Source organism: Pelodiscus sinensis, chromosome 10, assembly GCF_052426305.1.
Source record: "Pelodiscus sinensis isolate ZL-2025 chromosome 10, ASM5242630v1, whole genome shotgun sequence".
NCBI classification, from domain to species: Eukaryota; Metazoa; Chordata; order Testudines; family Trionychidae; genus Pelodiscus; species Pelodiscus sinensis.
In genome coordinates this window covers 23,281,544-23,301,369 of record NC_143061.1, presented here as the reverse complement: position 1 = coordinate 23,301,369, position 19,826 = coordinate 23,281,544, and the positions used below count along the sequence as shown (strand labels likewise).

Genomic DNA, 19,826 nt, shown 5'->3' with positions numbered 1-19,826 from the left:
CATGTTAATCAAGTCCTTAACTTAGGTATCACTTTTGCTGTTCCTTGTAGATCCTCTCATCCAAATTACATATATCTTGCAGACTTTTGCTGAATAATAATCTCTAAGATAGACTTTCATATCTGTGTCTTCTCTTTGGTTATAAACTGTTTGGGACATGGACCTCTCTTTGGTCTCAATGTAAAATGCCTAGTATAATGGAGTCCTTGTCAATGAGCTCTTAAGAGCTATAGCAATACAAATAATAAATGTATTTACTATTCTTCCATCTCTAATATTGTTTTGTTACTTTATAATTTTGAATTGGGATTCAATATTATGCTGTAATTTGAATGACATTGAATGATGTAATCTTTGTTCCAAGTTTATAGCGAAATATGTAATTGTTTTTTAAAAAACAAAAAGGTTTATCACACAAAGAGCAACAATACACTGTTTATTGTCCTTACATCAAATTGTTAATTCTTTCACAACTAATTTTCTGTTCTTTATAATAAAAATATTTTGTTACTATGCTTTTAATAAAATTTTCTCTGTGTTCATATGTAATAGTAAGGAAAGTTTACATGTTTTTTGTTTGTTTTTCAGTGAAAGTCCATCTGGACACCCAAAAGGTTTAAGTGACCAAAGCTGTCTTAAACAGTATGAAGTTGCCATTTGTATTAATTTTGTTTTCTCTCGGGCGAGGAAGAAGTGCCTTTTACGTTTTAGAGAGATGATGTTCAGTTTAGAGTGTGGGCTACGGAGGATAGATGTTTTTTTCTCACGCATCATCATATCATCTTAGAAGGGGAAAATATTTAATTACATGACTACTGCCTTACTATGTTGTAATTTATAACATCTGACTAATCACATAAGTGACTTAGAATAGTAAAGCCCTTCGTGTTCTTTGCTTCCCAGGATCCTATTCATCACAGAAAGAAACATTACTCAAAAACCCTGGCCTTTAAGAGTTAAAGAATCTAGATTTTTTTTTTTAAAGGGGGAAGTTGAACAAATTGCAATGATGAAACCAAAAGGCCAGAATGAACATGATGAAGGTATGCTTGAATACTTAGAAGACTTAATAGGATCAGGACGGTTAAAAGATCCCATTCAAGTTCTCTGTCGCAGAGTTGAGATGTTAAATGAGCAGAGAGGAGAGAAGGTGAGTCCTCATGTGTTCATTCCCAAGAAGTTAAATATAGAATAAAATCCTTAACTGTTGGAACTTTATTTCAGAAAAGCAATTAAATGAATAAAAATTTGGGGGGGGGGGGGTGTTAGAGGTGGGGTTTTTTTTAAGAATGATTTCTTACAAGATTGTAGTGAAACTGAAGTTGTTTATTTGTCCATACGACACAGCTCATAGCTATTCTGTCTTGTACCCAGTGTTTTAAAAAATTCTTCTCAGCGGGCAGTTCATTGGAAATCATGATTAGTCTCTGGAGAACACAATAGTGTGGGTAGTCTTCCAGAGATGAGGGTTTCCCAATATGAACTGGTTTGCAGCCAGAAACAATAAGAGCGGCTGCTTCTGTTTCATGTCTGGTCAGATCCCAATCTGTGGGAAAGATGCATTCCTGCTATACTGGGCACTGGAGCTCCTATAAGAATACCCTCTAATTCACTGATTACTGAACTAAACAGAAAGCTGAAATGAGAACACTCCATAATGATATCTCATAACTCCAGCTTGGCAAGATAATATTAGTACTTGGACTTCCAGACCCTTTCAATCCAATCTCCGTTCATGTTACCAGTCTTCCATAATTTGTTACAGCATTACAGTCAGGCACCCCAAGCCCCATGCAGTCTGTCCCACAGTGTGGATGCTTAGTGACTAAGAGCTATAGATAAAATCTATTTTCAGGTGGTTCAGAAAGTGTTAATTAGCATTACAAAATTTCTAGAGCTAGTATGACAAATATGGTAATTTTCTTCAATATATGTAGGAGCTTTCTGTATGACTTGATACCTATCACCTTGGCAAAATTACCCATTGGGGAAATACTTCATTTTCTCTCTAGGATATGGAAAATCAGTCCAGGTTGTTGAGAGATAACAGGGGTGGCCAAGCTTCCTGACCCTCTGAGGCACATAAGATAATCTTCAGAAGTTGGGAGGCCCCTCCATCCCTGCTGGGCAGAAGCCCTTCGCCTATTACAAGGCAGAGGTCCAAAGCTCTCCTTCCCCCCAGCTCCTACCCACAATCTGATAGGTGAAAAATGGGGGTGTGGGAGTGAAGTGGGATTCTTTGAGACAGACTTTTAACAGTAAAAGAGCCATGTGTGGCTTGAAAGCCAAAAGTTGGCCACTCCTGCCATAAAAGCTACTAGGATTGTGTGGGCTGGAATAAACATATTTGAAAGGAAGACCTAATAGGTTACAAGATCACTTCTTTGCCTTCTCCGCTGGAAGACTACCACCAGTACCAGGAGCTCTTATAAAGAGTTGTCAGTGACCAACAAATCCCATTAGAGGCAGTCCAGGTCCCTCACTGACTCCTGGACATCATTCAGCAACAGCTGCATAAGATGATCCTGGCCATCAGTGAAACCATACTAGAAATAAATAGAGTAGTATGCCACACTCCAGCATCCTATGCCCTACACCAAAAAGGACCAAGAAATAGTATTCTGTACCTGCTAAAAGAACTGAATTCTTATTCACTCATCCTGCCTCCAACTTACTGGTGATTCAGGTGTCTGCTGAAAGGGCTCAATTGCATTATCAAAAGTCCCCACCAATAAATAAAGATTTAAACCCCATCATTTTATATATATAGTAGGGATTATGTTCTCCAATGTGCATTACTTTACATTTATTAACATTGAATTTCATTTGTCTTTTTGTTGCTGTCATCCAAGTTTCACGAGATACCCTTTAAATTTTCAGTCAGCTTTGAACTTAATTATTGATTAATTTAATATACTCTGCAAACTCTGCCACCTCCCTGTTTATCCTTTTTTCCATAGCCTATATGAATAGGTTGAACAACACAGATCCCAGTACAGATGCCTTTTTACTTCTCTTACTTATAAAAATGGAACATTTATTCCTACTCTTTTAACTGGTTATTGATCTATGAGAAGAGGACCTTCCCTGATATCCCATAACTGCATGCTTTGCTTAAAAACTTTTGAGGAGACCCCAAAGGCTCTTAAGTATAAGATTATAGTACTGTATACTTGGACTTTCAGAAAGTTCAAATATACTTGATTAACCTTATTTATTAAACCACCATCAAAGAATTCTGATAGATTGGTGAGACATGATTTCCTTATATATTTTTGTAGAGATTTTATTGTAAAATTCCCTGGGTTAGGCAGAATCTAGGTTGCTGTTTATCTTGAATGATTGCCTAGAATCCTGAAGTAGGTTTAGTCTCCATTGACCTACTACAGCATAGTAGATCCCTTCCTCAAACTCACAATCTTAAATTGTGTTATAATGTTAATGTTGGATTTTTTTTCCTGTATGTAATGTTAATTGACTACCATATAGTGTATGATCAGTTTTCCTACTGTCCATTATTCTTTCTCTGATGTTCTGTTAGAATGTTATATTTACCTTTTCTAGTTAAACAGAGTTAAAATGGTAGAGAAAGAAAAAGATGCTTTAGAAGGAGAGAGAAACAAAGCCATTGAATTTCTTTCTTTGGAAAACAAAATGTTTAAGGAAAAGAATCGTATTTGCCAATACTACATGTAAGTATCATCTTCCTTTCTAAACTGTTTGTTGGTTTCTATATTGGTATTGCAGTTACCAATTATCGTCACTGTTTTTATATTTCCATTGTAAATATTTTGTCTGCATGAATCTCTAACACTCCATACTTTCACTGAATAGTGCAAGTTTAAATGAATACCAAGTAAAATCAGTGCCTTGTTCCCATTTATGCTTAAGTATTAAGTTTTTCTTTGAGTGATTCCTTGTGTGTTCCAATACATGTGTGCACAGTCTCCAGAAAGCTTTTTCTCTAGTGGTGTCCGTAGCGTTGGCAATGGAGCCCCCTGGTGTGGCACCCTTTACAGCAGTGTATATAAGGCACAGCCAATGTCTGCCCAACCCTCTCCACCCTCTGTTCCTTATCACTTGTGATGGTCACTGGAATAGCTTGGTCTCTTGCTCTTGCAAACATTCACGTCTATCCTAGCGTAAATAGTTTGAAAATAGTTGTTGTTAGTTGTGGTTTATCGTTAGTGTTATTTCATATTTTAGTAATCTTTGAGGGTTCCTTGCCCCATTCAGCCCCTGCTTCGAGGTATGCCGCACTCTCAAGGTTTCAAAGAGCTGTGGCAAGCTTATGCCCCCAGGGTGACCCTCATGCCAACCACCCTTAAGTGTCTGGGTGTAGGACATCAAATGGACAAGTGCCCCATCTATCAGCGTCTTTATACCTGAGCTAAGAAGGACCAGGACCATCGTCTAAGCTCCTCTTAAAGTAGGTGACCCTCGGTACTAGTAGTGAAAAACAACCAGGTGTCAGTATGAACTAAAGAAGCATTCTGGACTTAGCACTCCCCCAGTGCGTGGTAGGGATGTAAGCAACTAGTCAACTATCTGATAAGTAAAAGCTTATCGGCTAGTCGACTAGTCCCTACACTAGTCACGTCCTGTCCTCTCCCTCCCAATCCCCCGCTGCCTTTATCAGAAGCAGCAAGGGGGGAACCAGGAGCCAATGCTGGGTGGAGCCAGCTTAAAAGCAGGGAGCATGGAGGGGGGTAGCAAGGACTGGGTATGAGTTAGGAATCAGCTGATTCTTGGCTCATGCCCAGTCCCAGATGCTGCGCCTCTTCTTTTTAAATGTATTAAGAGCTTGCTGGCCGTTAATACATTTAAAAGGCTGGTGCGCAGCAGGGGGGACCATCCGAAGCCAGAAATCAGCTGCGCTGGCTGGCTCCGGGTCCCCTCTGCTATGCTTCAGCCTTTTAAAATGTGTTAAGAGATTACCAGCTCTTAATACATTTAAAAGGCAAAGCTGAGCAAGGTTAGTTCCCCGGACTGGGAACTAACCCTGCTTTATCTCCCCCGCTTATCAAGTAGTCAATTAGTTGATTAAATTTAACATCCTTCTTGCGTGGCACTGTTCTCAGACCCAGTGCCAGCCAAGAGGAAGACAATGGACGGGTCTGATAGCTAGTAAAGGCACCGCATAAATACCTTAGTGAGATGCGTCCAGCCCAAGAGCACCCACATGCATCACTGCTGCATGAGACATTGACGGAGACTGTCTAGAGGAAGACATTGATCTTCAGGCCATGCCAGATACCTTTGAGATTGCAAGGTATCTGACATCCCACTTGTCACCATTGCATGAACACCAGAAATGGTACTACGTGCCTTACACATAGTGGGCACCAATGGCAGGTACTTCTTTGTCATCCCAGATACCAACAACACAGATATTTCTGGCCCATTTCCTCTAGCGTCAACAACTGATGCATGTGGCGCCATTGAATGTGACACTATCTGCTGAGGCAAGCTGGCCACACTGACTAGACACTGTGTCTCCAGATACCACTTCTTGTCACCATTGGGATCAGCAGCCCCCTGGTCCGGCATAGAGTACTCGTCGCAGTAATCAGCTGGTACATCAGGAGTTGCTGGTGCAACAGTCCTAGCCTCTGTAGTGGGAGGCTTCTATGAAATGGTACTTTTGGACTGTGTAGCCCTTACTGCCAAAGCCAAGACCAGTATTGATTGCGTCAGTGCCCAGGGGCCCTCTTTCAGCCACAGTAGATCCTACACCAATGGTGAAGGCGAAACAGTGCCCTCCACTGTGCTGGCACACCTAGGACAGGATCCTCTTCTCTCTCATCCCCAAGGCTGGTGGTAGCATAGTCCCTTTCCACCCATGTGGGAGTACAGAAACTGTAGCTTCCTCCCCGGATGAGTCTGTGGCAGGGCCATCCTCCACATTTCTTCTAGACATGATCCTTAAAACCCACCAGGACCTCCTGCGCAGGAGGTCAGCATGGAACCTCCAGTTACAGGTGGAGGAGGTGGTGGAAGACTCGGATCCCCGGTGTATAGCCTAAGGGCTTTCAAGGGTGGCATTGCCCCTCGTCTATCACTAGAACCACCAAGATGTTCTATCAGACTCTGGCTTCCATCCCATCCACCATAAAAGGGGTTGAATGTCAGTAGCTTGTGTCCCAAAAGGGCTACGAGCACCTCTTTATGCACCTGTAGCCAGGTACATTAGTTGTAGATGCAGCGAATCATAAGGAATGCCAGGTTTGTCTGGGTCCTGTACTGTAGGCCAAGGAGCTGAAAACGTTGTACCTCTATGGGTGGAAGGTTTTTGCCACTGGGGGGGTCTGCAGCTGTGGGTGGGAAACCAAAAGGCAGTCCTTAGCAGGTATGCCTATAATCAGGGCTCGCCAGCCGCTCTGTCTGGCGTTCTGTGCATGCGCAGATCGCCCGAACCCGGCTCTTCCAGGATGTAATCTACTTGCCACGGGCGAGTAGATTACATAGATTGTCAAGCCCTGCCTATAATTCCTGGAGTGCTTTGAACAAATTCAAAGAATTGCTGCCCAAGGAGACTGAGTAAATTGCTATTCTCAAGGAGGGCCACGTGGTCTTCCATATGGCAGCCCTACAGGCAGATTCGGCTGGCCACAGTCATACCTGCAGTCACACCAGGCACTTCATGGTATCTAGAATTCCTCCTGAGGTGCAGAACAGGATACCGGATTTGTCATTCAGCTATGCTGAATTGTTTGCCAAGAACACAGACTTGCACCTGCACAGTCTAAAGGGTATCATGGCAACACGGAAGAGCCTGGGTATGCACACCTCAGCCCTGCAGCGGAAAGAATTCAAGCCACTTCTATGCTGCCCCATAGAAGCACAGCAGCCCCACATCAGGGGCCCAATACTGACCCTATGGCTACCGCTAGGGTAAAAGCTTTACAGAGACCATGCACGTGTATTGAAATGGACATAAGTAACACATCTCTAAGAACAGCAGTTCAGAAAGATAAGTAATTGTCTTTCTTAAAATATTAACTAATACTTTCAAATAGCAATCAAGAAAAAAAACTTGGTTGCCAGCTTTCTTTCACAATAACTTGTTTTTAATCTCGCCTCGTTTTCCCACCTATAGTTTGGCTGATGGACTTCCTAAGACCAACCTCCTACTTTAAAGAGAAATTAGATATTTTAAATGAATAACTAAGAGTTTGACTACATGAAGTAGCAGTGTATCCTATGGAAAGTATGATTACTAAAGCACAGTAACATGTTGCACATTAATTAGTCCATATAGGCCTTACCGGTGCACACTCAAGGTTCCCTAACATTCTTAACCTAGTACTTCATTATGTTAGCCTGCATTAGGAAAACTATGCGTACCAACAGAGTCTGCATCGACCAATTAATGAACAACACATAGTGCACTTTAGAAATTATAGCTCTGTATGACACATTACTCCACCATAGAGATAAGCCTGAAATTATTTACATTTTTAAACTGTAAAATCTTTGGATTTTTTAACCTCATTTTAAGTGCAAAATAATTAGTTGTAAATTTAGAACTTAACCTGTCAAATCAATTTTTAAATAAAAATCCTAGTAAATTTGACATAAGGGTCTTTTTTGTAATCCTCAAATATGTACAATATATGTGTTTCCTCTAGTTATGACCTGCAAAATCGGATAACTGACATGGAAACACAGAAGAGAAAAATTCATGAAGACACTAAAGATGTTAACGTGAAGAGTAGTAAACTAGCTGATGAAATGAAAGTTAAAAGTAATGCTTTGAAAGATGTAGAAAAGTAAGTATTCCCATTATCTTACACACTGTAATGGCACATTATGTACTTTGAACATGTAAAGTTTTGAGGTCAGTAATGAAACTGTTTTATCACTTCTGTTTTGCCTCTTCCATATAAAAGTGGTCTTTTGTTTTCAGTCTGTATTAATGCTCTACCACAGGGCTACTCAACACACGGCCCACAGGTGGGAGCCAAAACAAAAAAGTAGTCAATGTAATGGTCTTCTGTTGATACGGGTTATAGTAGTTGAATTGCTGGACTGTCATTGCTCATTAAGTGCAAAAGATTTTGAGGAACAGCTAGCCAAAAACTCAAAAAGAAATAACAAAATGTTTAAGTACATTAGAAGCAGAAAGCCTGCTACAAAACCTGTGGGTCCCCTAGATGATCGAGCTATAAAAGGAGCAATCAAGGATGATAAAGCCATTCCGGAGAAACTAAATGATTTCTTTGCTTCAGTCTTCACGGTCGAGGATGTTAGGGAGATTCCCAAATCTGCACCGACCTTTGTGGGTGATGAATCTGAGGAACTGTCCCGGATTGAAGTGTCATTAGAGGAGATTGTGGAACAAATAGAAAAACTTAATGTTAACAAATCTCCGTGACCGGATGGCATTCATCCAAGGGTTCTAAAAGAACTCAAATGGGAAATTGCTGAGCTATTATCTGTGGTTTGTAAACTATCCTTTAAATCAGCTTCCGTACCTAATGACTGGAAGGTAGCCAATGTGACACCAATATTTAAAAAGGGCTCTAGAGGCGATCCTGGCAATTACAGACTGGTAAATCTAACTTCAGTACCAGGCAAATTAGTCAAAACAATAGTAAAGAATAAAATTATAAAGTATGTAGAAGAACATAATTTGTTGGACAAAAGTCAACATGGTTCCTGTAAAGGGAAATCCTATCTAACTAATCTATTAGAGTTCTTTCAAGGGATTAACAAACATGCGGACAAGGGGGATCCAGTAGATATAGTATACTTGGATTTTCAGAAAGCCTTTGAGAAGGTCCCTCACCAAAGACTCTTGTGTAAATTACATGGCCATGGGATAAAAGGGAAGGTCCTTTCTTGGATTGAGAACTGGTTAAAAGACAGGAAACCAAGGGTAGGAATAAATGGTAAATTTTCTGAATGGAGAGGGGTAACTAGTGGTGTCCCCCAAGGGTCAGTCCTGGGACCGATCCTTTTCAATTTACTCATAAATGATCCAGATAAAGGGGTAAGCAGTGAAGTAGTAAAGTTTGCAGATGATACCAAACTATTTAGGATAGTCAAGACAGAAGCAGACTGTGAGGGACTCCAAGAAGATCTCACCAAACTGAGTGATTGGGCAACAAAATGGCAAATGAAATTTAATGTGGATAAGTGTAAAGCAATGCACATTGGGAAAAATAACCCCAACTATACATACAGTATGATGGGGGCTAATTTGGCTACAACAAATCAGGAAAGAGATCTTGGAGTTATCGTGGACAGTTCTCTGAAAACTTCCACACAGTGTGCATCGGTGGTCAAAAAGGCAAATAGGATGCTAGGAATTATTAGGAAAGGGATAGAAAATAAGACCCAGAATATCTTACTGCCCCTGTATAAAGCTATGGTATGCCCACATCTTGAATACTGTATACAGATGTGGTCTCCTCACCTCAAAAAAGATATTTTGGCCTTAGAAAGGGTTCAGAAATGGGCAACTAAAATGATTAGGGGTTTGGAACGGGTCCCATATGAGGAGAGGTTAAAGCGACTGGGACTTTTCAGTTTAGAAAAGAGGAGACATGATAGAGGTATATAAAATCATGAGTGGTGTGGAGATGGAGGATGAAGAAAAGTTATTTATTAGTTCCCCAAATAGAAGAACTAGAGGACACCAAATGAACTTAATAGGTAGCAGGTTTAAAACTAATAAAAGAAAGTTCTTCTTCACACAGTGTGTACTCAACCTGTGGAACTCCTTGCCAGAGGAGGCTGTGAAAGCTAGGACTATAATAGAGTTTAAAGAGAAGCTAGATAATTTCATGGAGGTTAGGTCCATAAGAGGCTACTAGCCAGGGGATAAAATGGTGTCCTTGGCCTCTTTTTGTCCGAGGCTGGAGAGGGATGGCAGGGAACAAATCGCTTGATCATTGCCACCCTCTCTGGGGCACCTGGTGTTGGCTGCTGTCGGCAAAAAGGCTACTGGGCTAGATGGACCTTTGGTCTGACCCAGTACGGCCGTTCTTATGTTCTGTCATATGGGTGGAAAGAGGGTAAATATTAATTATCAGCAGGACTGACTTAAATGAGGCCTGTGTGTTATATAGTCTTTCCTTAATCTTTGTATTCATACCCATCAGTGTGAAAAGTTATTTGCATACATTTACATATATATTTGTATGTAAATGAAACCACACTTAAGTTGCGGCCCTTGGCATGTGCTGTGAGTAACATTGTGGCCCCCCGGCTTCCAAAGTTCAGTAGCCCTACTCTATCAAATAACCATTAAGTTTTCAAGTCCTCATGTTGTTCTTTCATACTTCCAGTTAAAGTTCATGGTAGATGAATGAAAGTACAGAGAATATTCTCCTTCATGTGTGACAAATAGTAAAGCATTAGGGGCTTATTTGTGATCATTCCTGCATCATAAGCAGCTATGAGCCACATTAACTCCCATAGTAGCTTCTTACTTTGACAGAACCTGCAGAGACATAGAAAACAACAGCATTAGGTTGCCACTCTTTCGGTGGATTGTGGGTCTTTTCTCAGTTACACTTATGCACATAAACAGCCACATTATAACTATAATAATCTTGTTCCTACGGCAGTGCATTGTGTATTTGATTGTAAGATTATAATTCAGAACTGTGACTTCAAGTATGCGCACCTGGCCCCCCTCCTGGGGGGGAAGACCCTTCCCTTTTCAGGCGGAACCAGTCCATGCAGGGAACTGGTTTAAAAATCTACTACCCAATGCAGACTGGTTTTTGCCTGTCATTCCTGTCTGTAAAGTGCCTGAGCAGCCTCTGTCAACAGCGAGCTCAGGCCTGCCATGGACAGAGGCTACTCTAAGGCAACGTCTGTCCATGAGGGGTCCGAGCTCCCTGTGGACAGAGGCTGCTTCAGCATTGCCCTGCCCTGTGCCCCCTAATACAGAGGCAGAAATACATGGAGGCAGGCAGGAGCTGGTTCTTGGGCTTTTAAGCCAGCTCCCCATGAGCACTGGATCCGCCTGCCCCCTGCCCCACCCTCTATGCTGCTGTCTCTCTATTAGGGGGCATGGGAGGCAGCCGGGGAGGTGGCTAGTGGCTCTGGAAGAACCAGCACGTGTGGGGAGTTGGCTTAAAAGCTGGGTGGCTCTCCTTAAAAAGAGACTGTTTAGAAATCGTCTTTTTTAGTTAGGGAACACAGCAGGAACAGAAAAGGAGTCTATAGTGGGACCCCTGGGGAGGGTCAGAAATGCAAGAAGGGCAGCCTATTGCTTCACAATGTCCTAGAAGTTGAGTGTGAGGCTTCCCTTAAGTTCCCATCCCATTTCCTAGGACCCCTAAGGGAGAAGGCTACAGAAGTGGGTGAGGATGGAAAGTTGTTTAGGGGGAGGGAGGGTGCAGTCCAGGTATTCATCTTGGAAATCTGCCATGTGCTCCATTGCAGGTATCAGGGATGACAAGACATCCTGGTGCTGCATTTGCAGTTTGCTGACTCTCTGCTCGCATCTCTCTGGATTCTTCCACTTGATTACATACTCCCTGTCCAAGTGGATAGAATGCATTTGCTGCTTGAGCATATGTTCCCTTGTCCATTTTCAGTTTTGTACAAGCCGGATAGCTGGTGGAGCAAAGAGAGTATACAGCAACCTCTCTTCTGTTCCCTCTGTAACAAAAAGTTACGAGGGCATACGTTACAGGAGATACATTGTGGATCCTAAAACCTAATCTGTTAACAGATAGCAAAGGTCTCTTTAAAGACAATAGAGATGTGTACTGTGCAAAGCCAAAGTTAAGGTCACTGTACACCAGGTACACAATAGTGTTCTCAATGGAATATCTGGATTCACGTGGTTTGGAGGCAGATCTGGAAAGGGTCCTTCCAGGACACGATCCTGCAGGTAAGAGTGGGGATAGGGTCCAGGCAAGACGGCAGTTCACGTGGCTTCCCTCCTCTGTGTCCACCATGTCCCGCTTTCTGGGTGGGGGAGGGGATGCTGCTTTAACATCCCACAGGAGTCTGCAGGTGGAAAGGGGAATAGGGTCCAGTGGTTCATGTGGCTTCCCTCCTCTGTGACTGTCACACCCCGCTTCCTTGGGGAATGACACTTTCCTATCCCACAGGAGCCTGAAGGTGGGAAGGGAAGATGGGGTCTGGTCATGCTGACAGGGCGGCAGCTAACTAGCTTACCTCTGTGTCCACCATACCTTGTTTTCTGGGTGGAGAGCAGGAGGGAAGGAGAGAGTGCCATAGGCTGAAGCCATGCTTCACTAGGGATGGGCAAAAGAGATTCGCAACAGAGGCAGCAGCTAATAGCTTGCTTTCCTCTATCTAAGTTGCCATGTGAGATATCAGTCTTCTCTGAATCGCACAAAGTAATAGGGAGCTCATGTTGAATGAATGTGGCTATAAACCTGGGCCTTATGTTGTAATGCTTTGTAGTTCAGTGATGCCATACCACTTACTGCTGGCTTGGCATGGAAAGGTTTAATTGGTTTATGGTTAAACATTAGGGTAACCTAACATTTAACTGGTTAAATGACTGTAGTAGGACCTAGGCTGGTGACTGTTTCAGCACAGCAGAAGTAGCCCCCAGCCTGTGGGGCTCCTGCTCCCAGCCCTACTCTGCGGCTGAAACTGGCTCTTCCATCTCCTAGCCCCCACCAGAGCATCCCCTGCCTGCAGGGTGCCCAAGCCTGCCATGGATAGGGGCTGCTCTGGACAAGAGTAGCCCTTGTCTGCAGCAAGCCATCTGCTGCCTCAGCTCCTACCGGTTAACTGGAACTGGGTGATGCTTACTGGTTAACCTTTCACATCCCTAGTTAACAAGCTGTTCTGGGCCCTCCACGCTGTTTATGCATTGTGTATGCCACACAACTGCTTTAACCTGTTTGTAGCAAGAAAAAAAATGTGTACTCCCTAGAAGTGCCCTCCCTGGGATCAGTGCTTGACTGATATATTCTGGAAAGGAGAGGGTTGTCTCCAAGGTTATAAAAAGTTCTTGGCTCTCTTTATTTGCCTGCTGACCATATTCCTCCTCCTCCTACTCTACTGTCCTGATGTGTGTCTTAGGAAGATTTTATGGTCTGGCTTGGGAAGATGGTTGGGTGCCCCCAGGATCGAATGCAGCTGCTTGTAGAAGCGGCATGTTTGCAGTGATACTCCAGACTATCTGTTTGCTTCTTTTGTCTCTTGGTAGGAATACCTCAGCTCCTTTATTTTCGTTCAGCACTGATGAACATTCCTGATGTTCCCTTTCTTCACTGTGGACTTTGTAGTCTTGGCATACATTTCCAGGTTTCTTTCTTTTGCTGGTTTAGAGCTCTGTGAGAACAGATTCCTCTTCCCATGCCTTGATGAGGTCCAGGATCTCCTTCACACTCCATGCTGGTGCTTGTCTGCGCCCATGGGAAATGGATCTCATGGGTCTTGAACTCATGGAAGTCAAGGCAGAGTGATCACAGCGGGCCAGAGAGGAAGGAATGCCTCCTGGATGCCAAGAACATTGACTTTTGCGACACTGCGTCTACCCTGCCATATAGTTGACCAGGCAAGGTCAAATTTGGCATTACTCCTTGTGAAAAGTGGGAGTGCCAAAATTGAGTTTACTGACACTTAAAGTCGATGGAAAGGAGTTGGTAGTGTGGGCTTGTTTAGAAAATTGACTTTATATAGCTAAATTCAACCTCAACTCTTTGTGTAGGCCTAAGTCCATATTCTGATCACAGAATCAGGCTCCCTCCTATCTCATGAAGTGATGAGAACTCATCAATGAGCATTGCTAACCATACATGCGTTGGAGAAAATGCTGCTTTTCACAACTGTACATGGCTTCTAATGCTTGACAAGCTGATAGTGCTTCCATTTCTTTAGCCTTAGTGCTATAGGGGAATAGTGAATGTAATACAAATTGGATATTTTAATAAAAAATTAATAGCACCACATTCAATTCAAGACCTCTTAAAAGTTCTCACTAGCTAAACCAATTTTTGCTGAAAATTATTTTAATACAAAAGTGACTGTTTTTTCCCCCTCTTTTTAGGAAACTCAATAAAATTACAAAGTTCATAGAGGAAAATAAAGAGAAATTTACTCAGCTGGATTTGCAGGATGTTACAGTAAGGGAAAAACTAAAACATGCAAAAAGCAAAGCTAAAAAACTTCAGAAACAGCTTGAAAAGGATAAAGAAAAGGTATATTATGAAACTTGCAGTGTTTACTATCTTCAAAATATTCGTCTGTCCATTCGGGAGCAGGGTGTTCTAATTATTTTAAGATAAGCTTCAAGTCATATTTTTGCTGCTTTATGATACAGTGAAGGCCTGAAAAGTTTCTCAATTTGTTTTACACTAGAAATTGAGATTAGTGACTGGAGAATGAAGTATTATTTTTTATTTTGTAAATCAACTTCTGAGAAATTAAATCATTTTCTTGAGCCTTCATGCCAGCCTCTCAAGTGGATCCAACTACCAGGTTAATTGCCAATCTGTTTAACAGCATAGTAACTTGATTGTTGCCAAAGAATGCTGAACATCCCTTCTGTTGTAGCAAATGTAATGATTGAATTGTGTCTGTCCCCTACTAGGGATGTAAAAGATTAGTCGACTATCCAATAAGCATTTGCTTATTGGATAGTCTTTTGACTAGTCAGCTAATCAATATCTTCTCTCCCTCCCCCCCCTCCCCCCCCCCCCCGCCTTTGCTGCCCCAAGGTGGCATTTCAAAGGTGCAGCCACTGCACAGCTGACCTACGGATCAGCTATGTGGCAGCTGCCCATTTAAAATGGCACTTCTGCACCTTTCAAAGGGACAGCCGTGGAGCCCGGGGGGGGGAGGGGGGTCAGCTGGGGACTCCCCAACTGACCTCCCAGTGGCATTTCCCCAGAATGCGGGATCAGCTGAGCAGTCCCCCACTGACCCCGGGCTCCATGGCTTTGAAATGCACAAGAGCCCCTGCTGGGGGCTCTTGTACATTTCAAAGGAGGAATGCGACAGTGCTTATTGACTAGTCCAGGGGTTCTCAAACTTGTGATACCACGATCCTCCTCTCCATTGCTGCAACCACCCTCTCAGTTGTTCACGACCCCCCAGGGAGTCAGGACCCACAGTTTGAGAAACTCTGGACTAGTTGATGGAAATTCTATCGACTAGTTGACTAGTCAATTAACCACATTTTAACATCTTTATTCCCTACTAGCTCAAAGATCTATCAGTACAGGCAGTCCTCAGGTTACGTACAAGATAGGACCACAGGACCAACCCGGCAGCACCCCAGCTGCTCTACCTGAGGCGTCCCGCAACAAAAGCCTGGTCTGCTGGGGGGGGGGGGGGGGGGCGGGCGCGCACTAGCTGCCCCCCCTCCCCCCCCCAGCACACCAGGGAGACCCGAGCAAAGCCGCACATGCGGAGGGACCCCGCCGCCCATGTGGCTTTGCTCCTGTCTCCCTAGTCTGCTGGGGGGGTCCAGGAAAGCCGCTGTACCCCCCAGCAGACCAGGAACACCCAAGCAAAGCCGCCGCCTGGGCAGCTTTGCTCGTTTGCCCGGGAGCAAAGCCGCCCAGGCAGCGGGACCCCCGCCGCCTGGGCGGCTTTGCTCCTGTCCCTCTGGTCTGCTGGGGGGGTCCAGCAAAGCCGCTGGATCCCCCCAGCAGACCTGGAACACCCAAGCAAAGCCGCCACCTGGGCGGCTTTGCTCGTTTGCCCAGGAGCAAAGCCGCCCAGGCAGCGGGACCCCCACCACCTGTGCGGCTTTGCTCCTGTCCCCCTGGTCTGCTGAGGGGGGTCCAGCGGCTTTGCTGGACTCCCCCCAGCAGACCAGGGAGACCGGGAGAAGCCTTTCTCACCCCGGAGGACACCGGGCGGCGACCCGCCGCCCCTGAGCTCCGGGGCGAGAAAAGCCCCGTTCGTAAGTGCGGATCCGACATAAGTCTGATCCACGTAAGTCAGGGACTTCCTGTATTTAAAAATGTAATGTTTCCCTGTCCTGGACTCAAGGTGGGTTCACTTCAGGCACTATAAATTTTGTTTCTCCTACAGCTGTGAATATTCTCTCCGGTAAGTAGGTGCAGGCAGTTGCAGTTCCCTGTAGCTAGGCATCTGTGGTATCATTAACTTAAGAGAAACAGATTCCTTATGTCAGTTATTGGAGGGAGTTGCCAATAGAGCCACATGTAGCAAATAGGGTACAGAAGGGTTTGACACTTCCACCATTCATTCAAGATTTTTTTAGGTTATCTATTCAGAGCAGAACTCTTGGTTTCCGATGAATTCAAAATGTGGCATAACTGTTACAGAGGACTTAACTGTCTGCTTATTTTGTATAATAATATTAATAAGAGTATTTTTTTAAAAAAAAATTATGCTGCTGTCCTTGAAGTAAGAGCTCCTTCAGGCAGGTATTCTGCAGCAGATAGTATTTCCCCTCCATGACTAATATGCACAGTTACCCAAATTAGAGTAGTAATATCTGTGAAAAGGAAGAAAAAGGGGAGTTGGCCAAAATTAACTTTATTTCTAAAGGATCAAGATTGCTGTTCTGTGATGGAGATCACCAGTCTAGCATCTGGACTGCTGTTCCTTCACAGGCTTATCTAGGGAACTGCTAGGTTTTCCATAAGTGTATTTCAGTATGGACCCTACAGTAGTACACAAGTGCCCTGTGCTCCTGTTCCCATGCAAGGATATAAAGAGTTGTATGGCTACAGCCCTCTTTCATTTCCCCTTTGCCACCCATAGCAGTGTGAGAGAATATAGTGAATGTCTGATTCTCTCATCTTTAACTCTGGCTAAACCTGTCACAAACCCTTCGAAAACCTTCAGAATTTTATTTCACCTAGAGAAGACCACAATGAATTAACTCAACCCATCTGAACTGACTTCTGGTGGTTGGATTCCCCTGTACAGAGTATTTCCACGTAATGGAGTCTTAAGCTTTTTCCTAATATTCAAGCCTTGTCCTTGTATTAGTCTAATCCTGTTAAAGCATGGGCATGACATAAAGAGAAGATGAAGCACACGGGAGAGCATGGGGCAGATTGAACGTTGGATAAGACATCGGTGCAGCTGGAACAGGGCAGTCTCCCTCTTTCCCCAATGCCCTCCTGAACCATCCAGGTTTCCCCCACCCTGAAGGTGTTCCAGGCTGCTCAAGACATTCCTTTTACTGGTGCCACCAACTCCAGCATTGCCTGGGCCTATATGTAGAGGGAAGCCATCTTTAACTCCTTGGTCACTGAGATCCTACTGCTCTCACTCCCCACTTAGGTGGACAAGAGAGCCCTCTATACCCCTGCACGGTCAGCATATGAGAGACTGGTTCTGCACTTCTTAGATCTAAGTTGGAGAGATTCTAGATCCCAGCACCAGTGGTCAAATTCTTGATGTCTGTCCCCATCATCCAGGTGCAGGTTTCGAGACCATTCTTGGTCCGCAAACTACAGGCCACAGTGCTCCCCACCATTACTTGAATCGTCTGTCAGGCTCTCCAAAGTACCTGAGAGAGCAGAGTCTGCACTTTCCGTCTTGGGCATCCAGCAGCATCAGTTCAACCAATGCCAGATCAGAATCATTCTTCCTTTTCCCAGTTCAATCAGCACTGCAACCTGATACTAAGGCTCACCAGTACCTGCTCAGCTGGTACTACTGTCTGAATCACAGCCTGCTTTGTGGCCTCAGGCACCGTGGACAGCTCAGTGGTGCCTGTGGACTTGCCTGGGCTTCCTGTGGCCACAGCTTTGGACGTACTTCTGGTCCTCCAGCCAGCCACTGGTGTCAGAATCCGTTAGACTGCTATCCCCAAAGTGCAAGAGGAGACAGCGTATCAGCCACATTGGTGGAGGAAAGGCACTTGGCCCAAGCCACCTCTTCCTCATCCCCAGATGAGGCCATCATGATACCCCCCTCTGGTCTCTCAGGATGATACTAAGGCACACCAGGACTCTTTGAAGAGTGTGACTACTAACTTGGACTTCCAAGCTGAGGAGGTGGAGGAAATCTCAGACTCCATTTCAGGATGTTAGGTCAGGTCACTCTGGCTAGGGCGTGGCCATACTGTTATGACAGTATGGCCAATATAACCAAAGCCTTGTGGCAAACCCCCTCTTTGCTCTCATCGATCTCTAAAAAGGCCAAGTGGAAATATTTCGTTCCTGCGAAGAGCCATGAGCATCTATATATTCACCCCACACCCAACTCCCTGTTGTTTAAGTGGTGAACCACTGGGAGAGGCCAGGCCAACTTGCCCTCAGTCTGCAGAATAAAGACTCTAAATGCCTAGACGTGTTTGGATGTAAGCTTTTTTAATTGGTGAGGTTTCAACTTTGGGTTCCTGCTACAACTTAAATATGTGGCAGGCAATGTCTAAGTTTGACTCTGCATTGCCAGAAACCCCTAGAAAGGAGTTCTGGGTGCTCCCCAAAGAAAGCACTTTTACAGCCAGTGCAGGCACCTTCTGATGTGATGGACTCAGCATCACAGGCTAAGACATCTGCAATTTCCATGCATAGAGTAGCATTGTTACTCCTCTTGGGATTAACTCCTGAAGTCCATCAATCCATCTTGGATCTCCCATTTCATGGTGCTGCCCTATTTGTGGAACCTACAAATACAAAGTTGCATAGGCTTAAAGATTCCCAAAACACCATGAATGCCTTGCAGTTGTATGTCCCAGGCCTGGAGTGGGAAAAGTTCAGCCCCCCTCTGTAGCTGAATTGGTTTTATCCTGACAAGACCCAGCTTTGGGGAAATATGAGCTGTTCTGCAGAAGGCCAAGCCAGCAGTCTCTGCCCACCTCTCAACCCTGCTTGAGCCATACCATACCTTCTAGCAATCGCCCCTTTTGAAGGTGCATCTGGGGGCAACAAATCTCTAGGACCAATCCTTCCTCCAAGCCTGGAGAGCTATTACATCAGACTGTTAGGTCTTAGCCACGATGCAGCATGACTATGCTCTCCAGTTTTGTTTTTTTCTACCCTCACCCCCTTCCCACGTATTCTCCCCATCTCTCTTAACAGGCCCCTCTCATGAGAAACTAGATGGGGAATTGCAGCATTTGAGAGGTACCACACCAGTACAGAGGCTGGAGCTTCCACTCACATTACTTTTTAATCCCAAAGCCAAAGGAGGCCTTCATCCCATCCTGGCCCTACAAGACTTGAACCACTGTCTAGTAAAGCTCAAGTTTCACATGGTTTCTCTGGTTTCAATCATCCCCAGTCTGGATCTGGGCAGGATTATGATGCCACCTTCAACCTCAAAGTTATGTATTTCCACATTGCAATCTGTGGGACACAGGTGTTTTCTTCAGTTCATGGTAGGTTTGAACCATTACCAGTTTACTGTCCTCTCCTTTGGGTTAGTCAGAACCCTGAGGGTATTCACAAAGTGCATATCAGTGGTAGTGGCTTACCTCTTCTTTTAAGCACATGCGAAGTTCTGGGGCTCCTGGTAAACCACAAGAAGTTGACGTTATACCATTGCAGCAGAGAGAGTTCATCAGCACAGTGTTTGACTCGATCGTAGCCTGAGCGTGTTTTCCTCAGGGTAGGTACAAGGCCCTATCTATGCTCTATTTCATAACACAGGTCTCTGTGGTTCTGCTAACCACGGTCAAAGTCTGCCTTTGCATCCTGGGTCACATGGTCTGCAGATGGTCCCCAGTTGAACTTCGGGGATGACTTAGAACTCAGGGACATCAGATAAGCCTTCATATGATTGTACCTGTTGTGTTATCCATTAAGATCTGCAAATCTGCAGTGCACAGAGTATACAAGCAAAACGATGTTCATTTATCCCTTTTCTGCCAAGAAGCATCCTTCTGGGGCATGGTACCATCAACACAAGGTGATGCACCTTCCCAGAGTCAGCAACAA

At 44.3% G+C, this 19,826-nt stretch overlaps 1 protein-coding gene across 3 annotated transcripts in view; it reads left to right on the top strand.

Annotated features, from left to right (window-relative positions):
• Positions 1-19,826, top strand: part of SMC4 (structural maintenance of chromosomes 4) — a 94,560-nt gene that overhangs the window by 29,102 nt on the left and 45,632 nt on the right. For all 3 annotated transcript variants that reach the window (XM_006123439.5, XM_075937823.1, XM_075937822.2), the window contains exons 6-9: positions 986-1,150; positions 3,565-3,692; positions 7,632-7,772; positions 14,000-14,150. In XM_006123439.5, the coding sequence (XP_006123501.1) occupies positions 986-1,150; positions 3,565-3,692; positions 7,632-7,772; positions 14,000-14,150 (585 nt within the window). The remainder of the gene's footprint in view (positions 1-985; positions 1,151-3,564; positions 3,693-7,631; positions 7,773-13,999; positions 14,151-19,826) is intronic.